The 17,877-nt window shown below is 31.5% G+C and overlaps 9 protein-coding genes across 9 annotated transcripts; 6 read left to right on the top strand and 3 right to left on the bottom strand.

Annotated features, from left to right (window-relative positions):
* Nucleotides 1-337: 337 nt before the first annotated feature.
* On the top strand, nucleotides 338-1,154 carry BX663DRAFT_518811 (uncharacterized protein; the record flags this gene model as incomplete). The annotated part of the gene is made up of 6 exons (XM_051528910.1): nucleotides 338-451; nucleotides 480-514; nucleotides 595-681; nucleotides 725-774; nucleotides 841-896; nucleotides 978-1,154. Coding segments are annotated over exons 1-6 (412 nt in total), but the record flags the coding sequence as incomplete, so codon positions are not given.
* A 478-nt stretch (nucleotides 1,155-1,632) lies between these two features.
* On the bottom strand, nucleotides 1,633-2,330 carry BX663DRAFT_518815 (uncharacterized protein). The gene has a single exon (XM_051528911.1). The coding sequence runs from the start codon at nucleotides 2,031-2,033 to the stop codon at nucleotides 1,806-1,808; it is 228 nt and encodes a 75-aa protein (XP_051380150.1). The 5' UTR covers nucleotides 2,034-2,330; the 3' UTR covers nucleotides 1,633-1,805.
* On the bottom strand, nucleotides 2,179-3,504 carry BX663DRAFT_518818 (Alpha/beta hydrolase fold-3). Its single transcript, XM_051528912.1, has 2 exons — nucleotides 3,448-3,504; nucleotides 2,179-3,366 (listed from the first exon to the last, which is right to left on the bottom strand). Exon 2 carries the CDS (start codon nucleotides 3,007-3,009, stop codon nucleotides 2,302-2,304), a length of 708 nt encoding a protein of 235 aa, XP_051380151.1. The 5' UTR covers nucleotides 3,010-3,366; nucleotides 3,448-3,504; the 3' UTR covers nucleotides 2,179-2,301.
* A 117-nt stretch (nucleotides 3,505-3,621) lies between these two features.
* Nucleotides 3,622-5,497, top strand: BX663DRAFT_554341 (uncharacterized protein; the record flags this gene model as incomplete). Its single annotated transcript, XM_051531518.1, has 2 exons — nucleotides 3,622-3,628; nucleotides 3,771-5,497. 2 exons carry the CDS (start codon nucleotides 3,622-3,624, stop codon nucleotides 5,495-5,497), a joined length of 1,734 nt encoding a protein of 577 aa, XP_051380152.1.
* A 477-nt stretch (nucleotides 5,498-5,974) lies between these two features.
* On the top strand, nucleotides 5,975-8,114 carry BX663DRAFT_518824 (uncharacterized protein). Its single transcript, XM_051528913.1, has 9 exons — nucleotides 5,975-6,186; nucleotides 6,268-6,382; nucleotides 6,460-6,602; nucleotides 6,673-6,928; nucleotides 7,004-7,209; nucleotides 7,312-7,545; nucleotides 7,569-7,673; nucleotides 7,746-7,898; nucleotides 7,958-8,114. Exons 1-9 carry the CDS (start codon nucleotides 6,037-6,039, stop codon nucleotides 8,009-8,011), a joined length of 1,416 nt encoding a protein of 471 aa, XP_051380153.1. The 5' UTR covers nucleotides 5,975-6,036; the 3' UTR covers nucleotides 8,012-8,114.
* A 10-nt stretch (nucleotides 8,115-8,124) lies between these two features.
* Nucleotides 8,125-11,399, bottom strand: BX663DRAFT_518835 (Glutamate/Leucine/Phenylalanine/Valine dehydrogenase-domain-containing protein; the record flags this gene model as incomplete). Its single annotated transcript, XM_051528914.1, has 8 exons — nucleotides 11,236-11,399; nucleotides 11,150-11,201; nucleotides 11,054-11,093; nucleotides 10,815-11,006; nucleotides 10,569-10,739; nucleotides 10,453-10,525; nucleotides 8,310-10,366; nucleotides 8,125-8,286 (listed from the first exon to the last, which is right to left on the bottom strand). The coding sequence occupies exons 1-8, from the start codon at nucleotides 11,303-11,305 to the stop codon at nucleotides 8,125-8,127; spliced, it is 2,817 nt and encodes a 938-aa protein (XP_051380154.1). The 5' UTR covers nucleotides 11,306-11,399.
* Nucleotides 11,400-12,152: 753 nt separating this feature from the next.
* Nucleotides 12,153-13,274, top strand: BX663DRAFT_518837 (uncharacterized protein). Its single transcript, XM_051528915.1, has 2 exons — nucleotides 12,153-12,733; nucleotides 12,826-13,274. The coding sequence occupies exons 1-2, from the start codon at nucleotides 12,206-12,208 to the stop codon at nucleotides 13,240-13,242; spliced, it is 945 nt and encodes a 314-aa protein (XP_051380155.1). The 5' UTR covers nucleotides 12,153-12,205; the 3' UTR covers nucleotides 13,243-13,274.
* Nucleotides 13,275-13,301: 27 nt separating this feature from the next.
* BX663DRAFT_518838 (uncharacterized protein) lies at nucleotides 13,302-14,721 on the top strand. The gene is made up of 2 exons (XM_051528916.1): nucleotides 13,302-13,571; nucleotides 13,682-14,721. The coding sequence occupies exons 1-2, from the start codon at nucleotides 13,331-13,333 to the stop codon at nucleotides 14,389-14,391; spliced, it is 951 nt and encodes a 316-aa protein (XP_051380156.1). The 5' UTR covers nucleotides 13,302-13,330; the 3' UTR covers nucleotides 14,392-14,721.
* A 132-nt stretch (nucleotides 14,722-14,853) lies between these two features.
* On the top strand, nucleotides 14,854-17,837 carry BX663DRAFT_168407 (Alpha/Beta hydrolase protein). Its single transcript, XM_051521649.1, has 13 exons — nucleotides 14,854-14,950; nucleotides 15,063-15,132; nucleotides 15,192-15,276; nucleotides 15,356-15,390; nucleotides 15,486-15,589; nucleotides 15,648-15,715; nucleotides 15,790-15,957; nucleotides 16,017-16,127; nucleotides 16,200-16,315; nucleotides 16,381-16,501; nucleotides 16,593-16,706; nucleotides 16,805-17,508; nucleotides 17,580-17,837. Exons 1-13 carry the CDS (start codon nucleotides 14,887-14,889, stop codon nucleotides 17,788-17,790), a joined length of 1,971 nt encoding a protein of 656 aa, XP_051380157.1. The 5' UTR covers nucleotides 14,854-14,886; the 3' UTR covers nucleotides 17,791-17,837.
* Nucleotides 17,838-17,877: the final 40 nt, after the last annotated feature.

Genomic DNA, 17,877 nt, shown 5'->3' on the forward strand with positions numbered 1-17,877 from the left:
GAAGAAAGATAGGTGAAGGGAGTTTTGGTATTATCATGAAGGTATATATAACGAAAGTTTAAACCAAAAAAAAAAAAAAAAAAAAAAAAAAAAAAAAAAAAAACTCAGTAGTTGAATTTATACATTTATACATTTATGGATATATAGGCCTTAATTTAACGAATAACAACAGGTAGCTATTAAGTTGAATCAAGAAAGTCAGATGCACCTCAACTTAGAGGAATAAAAACATATAAAATATTAGCAGATTCAAGTAAAAGAATTTTATTTTATTTCTTGCATTATATTCATTTGTAAACTTATAATGGTATTCCAAATGCTTATTATTTTGGACAAGGAAGGACTTTATAGTATTGTGATTGACATATTAGGACCTAGTTTAGAGGATTTATTTGATATGTCTCACGTAAATTAGTACAAACAGTAGCTATGTTAGCTAAACAAATGGTAAGTCATGATATAATAATAAAAAAATAAAGTAATTCATGACTCTAATAGATATCAGATAACTCGAGTACAATCTATTCATGAGCATAATTTGATTTATCGCGATATTAAACCAGATAATTTCTTAATTGGAAAACCAAATACAAGAATGCAAATACGATATATATGATGACTTTGGTATGGAATTATACTGATCCAAGACACAAAACAACATATTCATATCGTGAAGAAAGAGTCATCGGCACAGCGAGATATATGAGCATTAATACCCATTTAGGAAGAGCAATCAAGACGTGATGATTTAGAATCATTAGGTCATGTATTTATGTATTTCTAAGAGGTGCTTTACCATGGCAGGGCTTAAGGCAGCAACAAATAAGCAAAAAATTAAAGAATTGGTGAAAAGAAGCAAACAACACAAGTAAAAGATTTATGTGATGGATTTCCAGGTATAAGAGTATGAATAAAGTAGTCACAATGTATACTCATTATATATATTCTATTTTTTTTTTTTTTTTTTTATACAAAAGATGAATTTGGACTCTATTTACAATATACTAGGCATCTAAAATTTGAAGAAGATCCAAATTATGAATATTTAAAATGTTTATTTGATAAAGTATTAGAGTCATTAGGTGAAAAAGATGATGGTATTTATGACTGGATGTTATTAAATGATGGAAAAGGATGGGAGGTAATAAACGACAGTAAGAAAAAAAAAAGAAGAATATATAAATAACAAGCTTTATATGTATATAGTATTGTTCATCGTCAAGTCTTTATCGCTATAGACAGCAACAGCACCAGAGTAATAATGCTGCAGTTGCATTACATGACATCACTCATGTTCGACCAAAGCAACGTAGTTACAATATTAAAAGACAGCAACAGCAACAGCAACAGCAACAGCGACAGCAACAGCGACAGCAACATTATAAAGCAAGTCAGCCTATGTTAACAAATATGAATAACTATCATTCAATGGATACAACAACATTAAATAAACAACAACAAAGACAGCAACGACAACAGCAAATAGAAAATAATAGCGAACAAAAGGAAAGTCTTTTGTATAAATGCTTTAATAGTTTCTTCTGTCCATGTTTATAAAGAATATGCATCGTATACCTTTACTCTTTCTCTCTCTCTCTCTCTCTCTTTTATCCTGTTTGGTTCCTGAGCGTAATTTTAATATACTTTATATAACACGACGTCATTAATATTTATGTTCCTTTTATTGATATATATATATTTATATACATATATTACATTCTAATATAATTAAGCAATTTTTTATTATATATGTTATTAAAATGTTAATTAACTTAATTCAATACATAACTTTGTCCCAGATCACATTAAGATTTTTTTTTGGAAAAAAGGGATTCGAGATAGCAATTGTTAAATAGGCCGAATAATGTTAGTAGTAACACCAAATATACTCTAATAAAATGAACAGTACGACAAGGAAATAAGATTATATCCTGACAAAAAAAAAAGACACTAACAAGAACAATGTAGAATAAACTAAAGTAAATTAAAGATAAGGAGAAATGGCTGTGTAAGATACCAAGTCTAGCTTTCATGAATTTCAATGGTTAAAATACTTAAAAAGTGATCTGACGAGCACTCAGCATCAATACGCAGTCAGGATTCTGGTATAACAATTATCCAAGTCAATTTTATGAAACGGTCATTTGTAGTGGGAACTAAGCTTTGACATTGTATTCATATTCACTTCCACGATAGCGCAGCACAATGGACGTTTAATAAATGATAGTTGGACTTTTATTATAATAATAATAATAATAAAAGCTGATTTAGCATTGATTCGTTTTGTAGTAATATAGTTCATTAGCAAGAATAAATAGTAGATAACCATTGAATGAACTGTCTGTTATCTCTTTCAAATGATTTTGTTGTTTTCGCTGCTAAACGGCTCATTAACCAAATATGAGTTGCTTCTTGACCCTGAATGACAGTAACATTATCCCTTTTTAGCTTATTAGATATCCACTCTTCTATGCTTGGTCTTAATAACTCTTCGCTGCCATAAGCTATGAATAAAGGGCAATCAATATCATCAAAATTACCATAAATTGGAGATATCAATGGATCTTTATTGTTGACTGATGACGACGGTAAATAACATGAAGCAAACATCTCTAGTTGATGATTGCCAATAATGTCCTTTTTATTATCAACTAATGAAAATCCTGATAAATCAATCCATGGTGAAAATAAAGCAGCACCTCCTGGTAAAGGTAAGGGAGCCCTTTTGAACATGTCATTCATAAGCTCCTCTTTACGTTCCTGTCTTTCTTTCTTTAAACGCAACAACAAAGTGGCTGCTAAATTACCTCCTGCGCTATCCCCGGCTATAATAACTCTACAAGGGCTCACACTCAAGTCATGAATTAAATAGCGGTATGCTTGTATACATTCTTCACTAGCTTTCGGCCATACGTGTTCAGGGCTTAAACTATATTCTACAGATAAAATGCGTGCCTGTAATTTATAAATTTGTTGAAGTTGATTAATAATGAATTGAAATGCCTCCATGTACATTGTTGCATGTCCTTGTACAAATCCACCACCTGGAAATATATTTAAACTATTAAGAAAAGAAAAAAACAAAGAATTACTTTTAGTTGTACCAATAAAGAATGATCAAATCTTGATCAGATGCTGTATCCTCTGCATTTTGAATATTTTTTAATTGAGATGCAATCCATTTCCCCTTCCAGGAGTTTTGTTTGTTTATTTCAAGAATCCAACTAGTTTCATCTCCTATTGGACTAGTTGTCACTTTTAAAAGTTGACGTACTATAGAAAGTGGAAGTCGATAAGATTCTCTATTGATAAAACGCCGTATTGGGAAAGGAGTATTTAAAATTATACTTCGACTTATCAAATGCACTTTTAGAGAAAAAAATAAATAAATAATAATAAAAGGAATAGTTAAATAGTATCAAACAAATTTAAATCTATTTATTTTACATAATCTTCTGCCATTCTTTGTAACCAAAAACACAAAGCAGATTGCAAATCGGATACTATTCAACATGATAACGAATTTGTAAAGTCAAATTATACTTGCATTTAATTGCATCTGAATTTTTCTATGTACACCCCCTCCGCGTTTTTTTTTTTTTTTTTATGATGAACAGGTTCATGTCATGTGTAGTATAAAGCACACACACACACACACACACACAAATTTATATTTGTCTATATTCTTTTTTTTTTTTATTTTCTTCCACTTATTAACTTTAAAAACAAAAAGAAAAAAGAGGAATATGAGTTCAGTTTCTTCTATGAAGGCAGTGATAAAGACTCGTTCTTTCAAAGAAGTTTTATTGAAAGTTCAGCATCTTCGCTTCGACATGCTTACCTTCGTAAAACGGATTTACTAGATACACTAGATAGTAATAATAGTCGTTTACGCGATACTGATGCTTGGAGTGTAGCAGCTACTATTGATGATCAAGAATCTGTCATTAGTGCTCATGGGGGTCCACCATCGATTATAAGTAGTAGTCGAATGACTATTGATAGAGAAACTGATGACGACAGGTCCACCTTAGATGGAGAATCTTCCATTAGGGACCGTTTACAAGACATTCACCTTTCGTCTTCACCTCTTCAAATTCATATCAGTAACAGTAACAGTAACAATAATAATAATAATAATAGCAATAACACTATTAGCTCCAATAATACGAATAACAGCCGACTTGATGCCATGTTACATGATTTAGTTAACCCACATAATATCGGTATCAATAATCATCATCATCATCATCACCACCTTTTACGTGGAAGTCATCATAGTATCATTGCTGATGATGAAGAAGATAAAAGGTCGAGGTCTAATGCAGCTGAATTTGGTGATGATGGGACTCGGTCCGCAGCAGCTGATTTTGACCATAGTGTTGCAAGTGATGACGATAGTAGTCACCACAATGTTGTGGATGATCAGATTATGGCACCACCTCAACCCCAACCAAGTTTTGCATCTGTAACAAAATCCTATGCTGAATTAATGGAAGAAAATGAAATTCTTCAAACACAGCTTCGTGCAGCTCAACTTGCACAAAAGCATCAAGAACAAATGATTCAGCATTTAAGACACTTGACAGGATGTGATGATGAACTCTACGGGAAGGCAGTCCATCTGTCACAAAGAGGGGGAGAAGAAATGGATGGCCACAAGGAGAACTCAGGTCATGATAGTAGTAATACCTCTGATAGAGGCGATAGTAATTTAATAAAGGAGAAGGAGATGTTTTTTGATTCACCCTCATTGGAACATATTCAAGTCCCACCTATCGTGAATGCACGTACCTTGACACAAAAGTTAGCAAGACTAGCTGAAACTTTAATTCGATTTGTTAAATCAATCGTGTCAGAAGAGAATGAATGGCAACAGCTAAATTTTGAACAATCCTTATTTTTTCATATCACGCAATTGTATTTGGAAGCGCTTCCATTTGGAACAGAGAATCAACATTTGTTAAATACTGCATATCAAGATCAAATACATCGATTTCATAATACACTTGGAGCCAATTTTGCTAAATGGTATCGAAGACAAACAGTACAATCATTATCTTTAAACCCTGCTACTAAGGAATACCTGCAAAACATGAGAAATGTATTAACTGAAGAGATGTTAAGACAGTTACATACTCAAAATTGCCATGATGAGCCTGATATGAATCTTTGGGAAGATATTTTGGAATTATGTGCTGCTTTATCACTTGAAATTCATGGTGGAGATGCTGATGTAACTGCACAAACAATTGCTGTAGGAAGCAAATATGACGAAGAAATTATGGCTGCTGCCCTTGTTGGAAATGAGGTTCATAACAATAGTAATAGTAATAATAGTAGTAGTAATAATAGTAGTAATAATAATAGTGGTAGTAGTAATAGTAGTAGTAGTAATAACGCCACAAAAGATAAAGTGGTTAAAATGATGATTAGTCCATTGTTTATTGATGAAGAAGAAGTTGTCTTATTACCGGCAAGAGTCATCATTGAATAATATATATATACATTGATTACCTCATTTTCTGCTATACTCTATCTTCTTTATTATATATTATTAAATAAATAAAGATATATGGTCAATTTACAATACTATCTATTCATGAATTTTTTTTATTGAACGCGCTTATTTTGGAGTCCCCTGTTTGTATTAATGTATTTGTATGTTACCTGAGCTCTACATAGTTCTATAGTATGTATTTTATGTGTATTATGGGCTCCAAACTGAAAGCAATAATGGATGTCAACAAGAAGCTTCTTCTTCAATATAACAAGATGTGGCGACATGAATACTTTTTTTTTTCAAGATAAGCATTGGTATCCTCTATAAAGGACATTATAGTAAACTGTTTATATAATACACAAACATACTAGCTAAATTCGGATAATAATAATATTTTTTTTTATCATTTATTTTTGAATTTTTCATAAAGATTTTTGAAAAATTATACATACATTATTTATGCATGTTGAGAAAAAAAAGTCTATTTTAATAAGCGTGTGATTTCAATATTATTATTATTTTCTTCCATAATAATGTATAAAGATATTCCTTGTAATTGCTCATTTCGGAAAATAATAAATGATAATCAACAACATGAATTGATTAAAATTGTTAATGCAGAAAAGACAAGATCAGACAACAGTACAAATAATAGCTTTGTTGTTTATATAATAGAAATAAATGTATATTATGATTTATTATAGATAAGCCGTTGATAAAATGATACATTAACAGATGTATAAACACATATATATTTATATTAGAATATAGAAGAACATGTCAAAAGAAGATACAGTGAATTTGAGTCCTTTAGAAAATCACTTGTCAAATTATATCCCACAACATGTATACCACCAATACCAGAAAAGCATTCATTATGTAAAGTGTATAGTTTCACTATGAATAACATATCTATCTATTTATCTATTTATATTCATTTCATATTGAAATATTAGCAGACTATACACTAAAAGACACTGGTGCAATGATTGAAAAGAGAAAAAGAATGCTTGAAAGATTTTTGAATAGAATAGCTAGTCATCCAATATTGAATCAAGAGCACATATTTCATCGTTTTTTAAACACTGAAGATAGTTGGGTAAAGAAATCATTATGAGACTAATTTCCCTATTTAATTACAAGTTCTTTTTTTTTTCTTTTCTTTTTAGACAGATATTGCAAATACGCCACCACTTTCAACTTTACCAAAAGATCCATTATTACCAAATTATTTTACTATTAGTTCTTTAACTTCCAATCCTATACAGCAAAATAACTCTATTATCCCCGTACCTTCAAGTTCATATACACTAAAATATCCAGATAACGAATTTGACCGATTTGAATTAAAGGTAGATAAACACGCTCAACAAATCACATTTCAATTTGATAAATCACAAAAACGTATATTAAAAAGACTTCAAGGTATCATATTGCAAAAAGATATATATATGAATAGTATATAAATTCGTTGTATTTCATTATATTTTTTTCACTCAGAATTATCAAACGATTATGCTGAGTTGGGCTCTGCTTACAATGGACTAAGTTTAAATGAAGTAGACTCCATATCTATATTATTGGAAAAAATAGGTCAAGTCATTGATGGAACTAATACAACTACAAAGGAAATGATTCAAACCTTAGAAGCTGAATTTGCAGAATATGTACAAGAATATACTCAATATCTAACTATCCTAAAAATTGTTTAGAATATCGTCGTTTGAAGCAAGCCCAATATGAATTAATCGAGGTGGCTATACATACAAAGAAAATCACATCTGAGGTCTTTAGTTAAAACAGAAGAGGAATCACAAAAGTTATTACTAAAGCCCACTAATAATACTGAAGAAGAAGAAGGTATTGTGATACAACAACAACAAGAAGAAGAAGAAGAGAACGACTCTTTTATCGATACTGAATCGATTGAGGATGGATTTTCAGCCATTGTAAAGGCGTCATCCATAAGAGATACTACTACTACTACTATTGAAGAACAAGAAGATAATTATCCTATAAATGCAACTGCACCTATCATTCGTGTTTCCAAGCATCAAACTAAAAGTGGTCTTCACCAAGAAAATTATTTTCTGCTGTTACTTGTACTATCCAAGGCATGATAGATACAGATCCTGAACTAACTAGAAGAATTCAAATCAAGAAACTAAAAGTGACGTTGATGAGGTATGATATGTTATATAGATTTTCCTGTTGTACTAATATTAATATATCGGTTACTAAGCTGGAAAAAATACAAATGGAATTAATACAAGACTTGAAAGAAATATCTACGAATATGGCGAAAGATTTCGAAAGATTACAGATACAAAAGGAAAAAGAGATAAAGTCCATCTTAATAGCGTTTGCTAAAATACATATTCATTATTGTGAACAGGTAAATGCAAGGATTGATATTTAATATGTATATGCATATATATTAAAATATGATCATAGAATACTATAAAGTGGAAAGAAATGCGAGATAAAATAATGATGAAAGACTTGTAGAAAAAGAAAAATTTACAATTATATATTTTTTTATATTTATTATTGTTGATAAATAAAATTACACAAAAGAAAACTGTATATAAAACTATTTCCCTTTTTTTTTTTTTTTTTCTTTAAAAGTTTTCACGCATGAATTCAAAGAAAGCAAAATTATCAGGATGAGCGCCATACTTGTAAACAAATTGAGAAGCTAAATGAGCACCAAAGATAGCCTTTACATAACTTTCAGGTACACGTTGCAACAAGGATTCAAGACCGACTGTTTCCAAGAGTAACTTGGGAAAGCACGTTCCAAGACGGTAGTACGTAAAGTAGAGTTATCCCAGAGACCGGATTGTTGTAATTGAGATTGAAGTTGAACGATAGCGGTTGAGAGTTCATCAGAGAGGATAGAGATAGGTTGCTTAGTACGTTGATGTTCCCTCCAGAGGGCATCGAATTCAAGGGCAGCATTGTGTTCAATAAACGTTTGGACCTCCTTAACGTAGGATTGGTAAAATTCAGGAACGACGCCATCCTTCACACACATGTGTTTTTCGAATTCATCATCGCTAAAGGCAAGGGCAGCAAGGACCTCAAGGGAAGAGGAAGTGACACCGCCCTTATTAGCAGAGGCATCCTTGAAGATGACGATACCGGCCTTCTCGAGACGAAGACGAGCCTCTTGAGTAAAGAAGAGATTAGCACCTTCAACGATGTATTTGTAAAGTGGCGCGCCACTAGGATGATTCTCACCCATCAACAGGTGTACGTTATCGAGACCTACCGATTCAGGACGACCACCGCAGGGGACAAAGAGAGTGGCCTGAGCGAGAGGGTTGGTGTGGAATGTGTTACGGAATTGGAGACCATTCTCGACCAAGGTACCATCAGGTAATGTCACGTTATCTTCATCTACAAGGACACGGAAGCCCTTTGAGGACAAGTAGCTTGTATCAAAATTATTGATCATCAGACGACGGTTAGCGAGACGTTGAAGTTCCTCACGATGAATACCCTCAGAGTCATAGAGCACACCTGAGCCATCCACAACAGCAATGGTTTTGTCATTAGAGATCTTGATTTCGTTGGAACCCAAGTCACCATCAGGACCCCCTGTTTGCAATTTGAAACAATCCTCCTCTTGAAGACCAAAGGTACGGTAGATACCCAAGACGTATTGATGTACAGAGCGAGTTGTCATACCATAGACGTCATGAGGGATACCACCCAAGGACTGACTCTTGCCGGTCGTGAAGGCCTTCCAGAAGCTTGCACCACGACGACGAGCGTGTTGAGAGGCCCAATCCATGTACTCGGCAGTACCCTCATCGGGACCAAGGAACAAGATCTCGGGTTTCTCTGTCAGATCGACCAATTTCTCTTTGACTCCGATCGTCTCACCATCGATCAAGAGGTCCAAGACAGCGTCTACGTACTTTTCAAAGGCGACAAGGGGTTTATCTTGTTGATCGACATCCAAGAGGATGGTGCCCTTTGAACCACCTTCAGGGATATCCTTGTTCTTACGGTGTTGGGTATTGGCCAAGTTGTAGTTTTCATCAAAGAGAGTACGCAAGTTAATGGAATAAGCCTCTCGATTACGAGAACGAATCATACGGATACCACCACGGGCGACATCGCTGAAACGAATATGGAAACCACGGAATTCAGATCCGACGATCAAGAACATACCATAGGGGGGGAGAGGGTACTCGATCTCGGGCAAGAAACTAGGGTCAAGACGGAAGGAGAGGGCAACCTTGGTAGTTTGATAAAAGTTAGTCTTGAGAATATGTTTGTTAAAGGTGAGGAAGGATTCAAAGACGAGCTGTTCATGAGCGTTACTGGTGACGGACTTGATACGTTTACTGATATCATCAACGGAAAGGACCTCCATGTTGGTCAAACGTTGATAGGAGATGGTAGGTTGTAATGAGGCCTCACGTTGATTCACATAGTGAGTCGTGGCAAAGTTAGCATAGAGGATCTTGAGGAGTTCAGGGTAACTCATGATGATGTCGAGGATATAATCACGAGTAAAGGTATCTTGACGAAGACGTTTTTTCAATTTAGAGAGAACTTCCTCATGCATAGGATTGCTACGATTCAAGATAGAGGTCAAACTAAGATATTCTTTACCTAATCTGTTGAGGAAATGTTGAGCAAAGATCCAACCAACGTAGCTATAGACCATCTCTTGAACTGAAAGCTTATTTGTTTTGAAATAATGTTGAAGAGGTGTTTTAGGAAGACAATAGAGAAGGGAAGCTTCTTTCATGACTTGATAGATAGTATGTTCAATAGGTGCTGCCTTTGATTGAGGTACAGGATGTAAGTACAATCCAATAATAGTCACACCATTTGAAAATTGTTCTAATTTGGGGAAAAAAAATAAATTAAATTAAATTAATTCATTTTCCCAGGCTCATCAAATATAGAAACAAAAAAAAATACTTTACCGACATATTTGCGTGTAGAATATAAGTCGTAATAGTGATACAAATCAGAAATAGCAGAGAAAAACCCTTTGTACTTCTTTGACGATAGCCAATAATAAGACGACGTTCACGAGAACCCTTCCCTCATACATCTCAATGACAGGACCGGTACGTTGAAGAACAGTTTGCATGACATCTTGATAAAGGTTTAAGGTATAATCAGTTGCCTTTCGCAAAAAAGTTTTTATCAGCGACTTGTCTAATGTCAACTGTTTCAGATTGTTCATTCTTGGCTTCTGTTGCAGGTTCTACAAAATCACAACGAGTCACAAAATAACTACGAAGTTGAGAGCTAAGACCGCCTGTGCTGGCACTTACTGAACGGTAAGATTCAGACGATATGCTTGAGAGGAAGTAGAGTTATCCAAGAACTTTTCATCGATTGTTTTCTCAATTTCAGGTCCATTAAGTTGAGAGACACCAGGTTCAGAAGAATGAATGTAGACAGCAGAATCTTCACTTTCCTTTTCGAGATTAACATCCAAGACATTTTCATTCTTAGTATAAGCAAGGATCTTTGCACCACATAAAGAGACATAATATGATTAGAAATAGTTTCAACGCTTTCAAGAGCGAAATAATAATCATCGATATTCAAATTGCTAATAGAAGATATCAATTACAATATGTTTCCATATATATATTTATCCAAACTTACGTATAAAACCAGTTAACTTCATTTTTGACCAATTCTTTAGGAAGGAACCAATCTTTTCGAGGTTTCACATACCATTAACATTTGACTTTCCTTTTCAGCAAAAACATTGGTAGCGTAGCCGCTTTCATTATTGAGAACATAAGAGGTATCCTTCATTGTATAAACTATAGATATAAGAAAAAGAAAAGAAAATAAGTATATACATTAAAAAAAAGCCTATTTATATATAAGGTGCAGCAGTAGCAGTAACAGTCCCCGCATAAAAAAAAAAAAAAAAAAAAAAAAAAAAAAAAAAAGTACGCTCATCTTTAACACTAAATTAAAGCAATTAACTCAGTTTCAAATCCTATGACGACGAATAGTACAAACTATTATTGGCCAAATCGTGAGAAAATAAGTTGATTTTGTATATATACATGTATGTATGAATATATGTACACATAAAGAACATTCTTGAAAGGCAACAAAGAACACGAAATATAAATAAAGTAATAAAATAACATCTATAACTAAGCAACATTATGTATATATAATATAATATATATATATAAACATTTGTATACGTTTATAGTATAAGCAACAAAGAAACAAAAATACAAGTTAAAATGCGTTATTTATTCCTCGGAAGGTCATACCAAAGTTATTTTTAGTGAAATGAGAAGAAAAAAAAAAGATTTACCCCACACTTTTCGAAACGTGGAGAATAGAATTAGAATATTTTCCATTCATAGTAAAAATATTCATTGTTTCAAAAGAATGTATGATTATAAAATCTAGACTATTTTCTTTGAAATACTCTTTCTCTTTCCTTTTTTATTAACTCTATTTGTACTTTTTTTTTCAAGTACATGGCCACTATCACCCATCACAAATGATTATTATTAAACTATAGATATGATTGGATTAATTTATATCTCAGATAATGTGGGCATGGTTCTGCCTTTTTTTTTTGACAGACAGACAGACAGACAGATAGATAAATATGGACCCTGTTTTTTTAAAAAAAAAAAATAAAAATAAAAAAAATAAAAATAAAAAAAATAAAAATAAAAAAAAATGTTCAAGAGAATTAGTCATTGCATTATAAAACAATCAACATTGCAACATCAAAAGAGATTATTTACAACTCGTGTTCATTCTCCAACGAGTCAACGATGGATGTATATGACAGGAATGACTTTAATAGCTACTGGAGGCTGTTATTTTGGTTGGACATATTTTAATCAATATTCAAACACACTCAATAATGAAAGATATATACCACTCAAAGTGATGGAAAAGGAGCAAATTTCACCCGATAGCTATCGCTTGAGACTCTCTGTAGCGGCAACAGAGGACAAACCATTTCCGGTCCCTTCTTGTGTTTATATTAAGGATGATAGCATACAAGTTATGAGACCTTATACACCCATCAATCCAGACCCATATAAGGATGGTTTTATTGATTTAATTGTAAAACGATACCAGAATGGATCTATTTCTCGTATGTTGACTGATTTACAGCCTAATGATAAGGCTTACGTAAGAGGACCTATGGTTGAAGAATATGAATATAAGGAAAATTCATTCGATGAAGTTGGCATGGTAATAAAATAGACACACACATACACACACTCTCTCTCTATATATATACATAATTATATGCAAATATAAACTTTATTTATCATGAATGATAGATTGCAGGAGGCACTGGAATTACGCCCATGTATCAACTTATACGACACATATTAGAAAATCCAAATGATAAAGATACACAAATCTGGCTAATTTATGGTAATAAGACCTTAAACGATATTCTATTAAAATCAGAGTTAGATCAATTGCAAAAACGATATAGCGATCGGTTTAAAGTGAAATATGTATTAGAAAACCCACCATCTGATAACGATAATTATGAAGAAGGATATATTACAAAGGAAATGATTGAAGAAATGATGTTAAATAAACCACGAAAGAAAATATTTGTGTCAGGTCCAGATAAAATGTTAGCTTCTATAAGTGGAGAAAGAGCAAAAGATTATAGTCAAGGAAAACTATCTGGAATTTTATTTCAAATAAATCTTTCATCTGATAAAATATGGAAATTTCAATAAATAACGACTATTCTTTTTTTATTTGTTTACTCTCTCTCTCTCTCTTTCTCTTTCTCTTTCTCTTTTAAATATAAATAGATCGCATATAATGTTCAGTTTACGGTCTTTTTTCCTCATGTTAATGAAACTTGTATCCTTTCAATCTTTAATACCTTATCGAAATATCTTTTTATATACTTATTTTATTATTTGTTCAGTCAAAAATTTATTTATTAAGCATAGACTTATTGTCTATCCTTCTTCACCAAATCGAAATACAGAGATAGGATTATCAAATAAAACGACTACTGTCGTCTGTAATAATACTAATAATGAAAAAGAAATAGCAGGTAATAGTTATATGATGTGAATTGATAAATACATACAATGATAAACACACACACACACACATGTCTTTTATTATTATTTATTATTTATTATTTATTTACGTATTATGCAGATAAAATGTTAATAGAGCATTTAAAAGCTGAGAATGATCAGTTAAATAAAATAAAGCAAGAACTAGAAAAAAAGTTAAAAGTGGCTATTCAAGAATTACAAGCAACAAGTCATAAAATGAATGCATATGAACAACTGACAAGTACTGCAAAGAAGCAGTCATTAGAAATACAAGGCTTGTACACTAAATGTCAAATGTATCATGACCTATTTAAAAAGTTAAAGAACAATAACAAGGAACTTTTATGTCGTCCTGTTATCATTAACAAGACGCGACTCACTCCTACTGCGACCCATCCTATGTATAAAAAGGGAAGCAAGTCAAGAAGAACAGTTAAAATGATTAGCGACAAAAAGGACGACAACAATAATCGTTATTGTGCTGAATTAATATTAACTACACATCATCCTTCTTGTACAAATATAGCCTTAACAAACATTGCTAAAAGGAATGTTTTGAACAATCCTAAATTCATAGGCCGTTTACAAAAGGGATTTATAAAATACAAGCAAATAAGGAATCAACCCTTTTTTTTATTAAACAAATTTAATACTAATGTCAGACAGCAGTTACAACAGTTATTCATTGATAATAGTACCCGTAAAAATATTCATTCCATGTGGGGTTTGTTTTGGTGCTGGATTAAAATTTCCATAATCATGTTGATTATACTTATTTCAACTGTTAAAAAGGCATGTAAAGCAAGATGATTTTCTTTCTTTTTTTTGTAGATATATAGATACATATATATATATATATATATATACTGTAGTAGTATTGGGAACATTGATTGAATATACCTTAATAAAAGCATCAAATATACTTTTGTTTGCAATTACGCACATGTGGAATTATGAAGTAAACTGTATTTTTACATGTTCATGCCTGCAACTTGTACAAAAGTATATTTTTTGACTGATTGATAATAATAAAGATGTTGTTTGCTTATTTTACTTTATTTTTTTTTAACTTTTTATACGATTGAATCTTGGATTATTTTCTTTGCTACATTCATAATCGCAATTTCTTTGTTCTGGAAATCCTAAAAAAGAAAAAATAAAAAGAAAAAATAAAAAAAGAAAAAAATAAAAAAAAGTGACACAAAAAAATAAAATGAAAAAAAAAATAAAATAAAACGAAATTATTAATGATTCCTAAATAGATTTGCCCTTTAATAGTCTAATATTTTTTTTTTCTATAATTAAATGCGAAGCATCTTAATTGGATTATTTGCGGCAAGTAGTATATACGCTATATCAGCACAAACTAGTAAGACATATAAATATATATATATATATATATATATATTTAAAGAGAGAGAGAGAGAGAGAGAAAATAACGTGTAGTTCAATTATTTACTTTCTATTACTATTATTCCTAGTCGATGATTACAAGATTACATCATTACCTGGAATTGATGTTGATGCACTGAATTTTACACAATATGCAGGGTATATTATATTTGATAACTAGTTTTATTTTCTTACGATACTAAGAAAAACTATTGTAGACACATTGAATTATCAGCTAAAAGTAACGCTAATATCTTTTTCTGGATGATCGAAAGAGAAATAAAGACAGAACCTGAGAAATTAGTAAGAAGGAATATTTTTTTTTAAAGAAGAAAAAAAAAAAGTTAAATCATAGTATAAACGTGTAATTTTATACAATTAGATAATTTGGTTGAATGGTGGACCTGGCTGTTCAAGGTTTTTATTATGATTTATTGTATGCGGGGTTAAGACTACTGACATTTTTTTTTTTAAAAAAAATATGTATAAAAAAAAAAAAAAAAAAAAAAAAGTATGGATGGCCTCTTTTTGGAGAATGGGCCATTTAGAGTGAAAAAAGATCTATCTTTAACTCTAAATGAAGGTGGTTGGCAAAACTATGCAACAAATATCTATGGTAAAGGAATTTGATATATCCATAATTTAACATTATTTACCCCTTTTTTTTTTGTTAGTCGATCAGCCTGTTGGTACTGGCTTTAGTTTTGCTAATACAGACAATTATATGCATAATATGAGTCAAGTAAAATATATATATATATATACTCGTAATATACATGGATAATGTTCACATACATATATTACTATCATTTATAGGCAACAGATCAATTTACTCTATTTCTAGATAAATTATTTATTCTATTTCCTAATCTTCGTCAACAAGATCTTTATATTGCTGGTGAGAGTTATGCTGGTACTTATATACCTTATTTTGCTTCTCGTTTATTAGAATTAAATAAAAAAAAGACTACAGAAGAAGAAAAGGTAAGAGAAGAAAAGAAAAAGAAAAAGGAGAAATTTTAAGTAAATAAACGAAAATATAGTATAACTTGCAGGGCATTGCTATTGGAAATGGTTGGATATCGAGTATACACCAATATAACGCCTATTATGATTATAGTGTGAAATACAATTTAATAGACCATGATCGTATAGTAAGTAAAACAATAAAGATAATGAATCCTTAGTCCCTAACTCATAATGAGATACTTATGTATAATATTTAGCCACTTGTATCTGCTCATCTTAAAACTTGCCAAGATGAAATTAAGCAAAACGAATTAATTCATATACCTTCTTGTGAAAAGGTTTTGACTGATGTTATGGACAATAGTATTCATGAGTAAATATAAAGAAATAGTGTTTTTTTTTATTTTATTTTATTTTATTGTTAATGAATTTCATTAGAGACAAAGATGGCATAAGGAAATGTCTTAATACATATGATATACGATTAACAGAAGAGACATATCCTAATTGTGGATTAACATGGCCCTATGAATTAGAAGAGGTGACAAAGTATTTACGTGTAAGGAACATATACATATATATATATATATATATATATATATGTATACTATTTTATGTACATGTAAATGGTCTCATGTTTCCTGTTGTAGCAAAGTGAAGTGAAAAAAGCAATTCATGCCGAAAAGCAAATCTTGGGATGGAAAGAATGTACTGCATTAGTATCAAGTGAATTTAATGGGGATCAAAGTAAACCTTCATATTATGTAAGTATATACAAATACAAATGTATATTCATATATATATATATGTGTGTGTGTGTGTGCGCATTTTCATTCGCATTTTAACGATTTTTGCTGGATAGTTATTACCTGATATTTTAAAGGAAATACAAGTTTTGTTGTTTAGTGGAGAATATGATTTGATTTGTAATTATATTGGTACAGAATATTTAATTGGTAATATGACTTGGAATGGATCAAGAGGTTTCAGTAATACGACCGTGAAAGAAAGTTGGAAGATAGACAATAGAATAGCAGGCTATTATACTCAAGAACGAAATTTGACTTATGTATTCATTAAAGATGGAAGTCATATGGTACCATATGATCGACCGATAGAGACACTTGACATGATCAATCGATTTATGAATGTAGGTGATGGTAAAGTTAAAGGTAAAAAGAGTCAAGTGGGTGAACAGGAAGCTGTGGTAAAGATACCTTCACCTCCTCCTCTTAAAGATGAAAAGCACGATAATAATACATCAACAAATCAGAACCAAAAAGAAGAAAGTGAGTCTTCTCCTCCTGTTTGGAATACAACGGTCTTCATAGGTGCTTTCTTGTTTGGCCTTTCTTTATGTTGTTTCTGCTGGATTCGTAATAATAATAATAAAAGATCATCGGGATCTGCAGCTGTAGAATTTGGGGGAGCTCCTCGGCGTCAACATGAAGGTGTTAAAAGACCTACTAAAAATACTATCTGGAGTTTTATTCGCCACGTGTTTAGTAAACATGCTGAGGAACGAAAAAATTTTCGCTTGGATGATAATGATGAATCCAATGAATTGTAAGGATTTAATACATTTATATTTTAAAAGGAGAAAAAAAAAAACTAATCATTATTTTTGGTTTTATTAGGGATGAATTGGTTATTGAAACACCTACTCTATTTGAAGCTGAATCGTTATCTGATAGCGATGATCAGCATGAGCCACTAGAGAATCAAACAAGACATCAACAAAGTCGTAGTAATAAAGCTTTAACGCAACATTTCTCACTTTCGGATGAAGAGGAAGATGATGATTTTACTGACTTTGACGATGAAGAAGTGTATGTAGCTAATAAGTAAATAGACTAGATATATAAAATGCATTTTATTATTAATATAATAATAAAATTTGATATAAAAGTTAAGATAAGAAAATTAGTTATTTAA

This window comes from Cokeromyces recurvatus, assembly GCF_025118155.1.
Source record: "Cokeromyces recurvatus strain NRRL 2243 chromosome Unknown BX663scaffold_25, whole genome shotgun sequence".
Lineage (NCBI taxonomy): Eukaryota > Fungi > Mucoromycota > Mucoromycetes > Mucorales > Mucoraceae > Cokeromyces > Cokeromyces recurvatus.

Coding starts and splice junctions, on each gene's coding strand:
- BX663DRAFT_518815 (XM_051528911.1), bottom strand. CDS start 2,033: ATGAAAGCTAGACTTGGTATCTTACACAGCCATTTCTCCTTATCTTTA.
- BX663DRAFT_518837 (XM_051528915.1), top strand. CDS start 12,206: ATGTTCAAGAGAATTAGTCATTGCATTATAAAACAATCAACATTGCAA. Junction 12,734..12,825: donor CATTCGATGAAGTTGGCATG/GTAATAAAATAG, acceptor CATGAATGATAG/ATTGCAGGAGGCACTGGAAT.
- BX663DRAFT_518838 (XM_051528916.1), top strand. CDS start 13,331: ATGTTCAGTTTACGGTCTTTTTTCCTCATGTTAATGAAACTTGTATCC. Junction 13,572..13,681: donor TAATGAAAAAGAAATAGCAG/GTAATAGTTATA, acceptor CGTATTATGCAG/ATAAAATGTTAATAGAGCAT.
- BX663DRAFT_518818 (XM_051528912.1), bottom strand. CDS start 3,009: ATGGAGGCATTTCAATTCATTATTAATCAACTTCAACAAATTTATAAA.
- BX663DRAFT_168407 (XM_051521649.1), top strand. CDS start 14,887: ATGCGAAGCATCTTAATTGGATTATTTGCGGCAAGTAGTATATACGCT. Junction 14,951..15,062: donor CGCTATATCAGCACAAACTA/GTAAGACATATA, acceptor TATTATTCCTAG/TCGATGATTACAAGATTACA. Junction 15,958..16,016: donor AGACTACAGAAGAAGAAAAG/GTAAGAGAAGAA, acceptor ACGAAAATATAG/TATAACTTGCAGGGCATTGC.
- BX663DRAFT_518824 (XM_051528913.1), top strand. CDS start 6,037: ATGTATAAAGATATTCCTTGTAATTGCTCATTTCGGAAAATAATAAAT. Junction 6,929..7,003: donor TATATTAAAAAGACTTCAAG/GTATCATATTGC, acceptor TTTTTCACTCAG/AATTATCAAACGATTATGCT. Junction 7,674..7,745: donor TTCAAATCAAGAAACTAAAA/GTGACGTTGATG, acceptor TCGGTTACTAAG/CTGGAAAAAATACAAATGGA.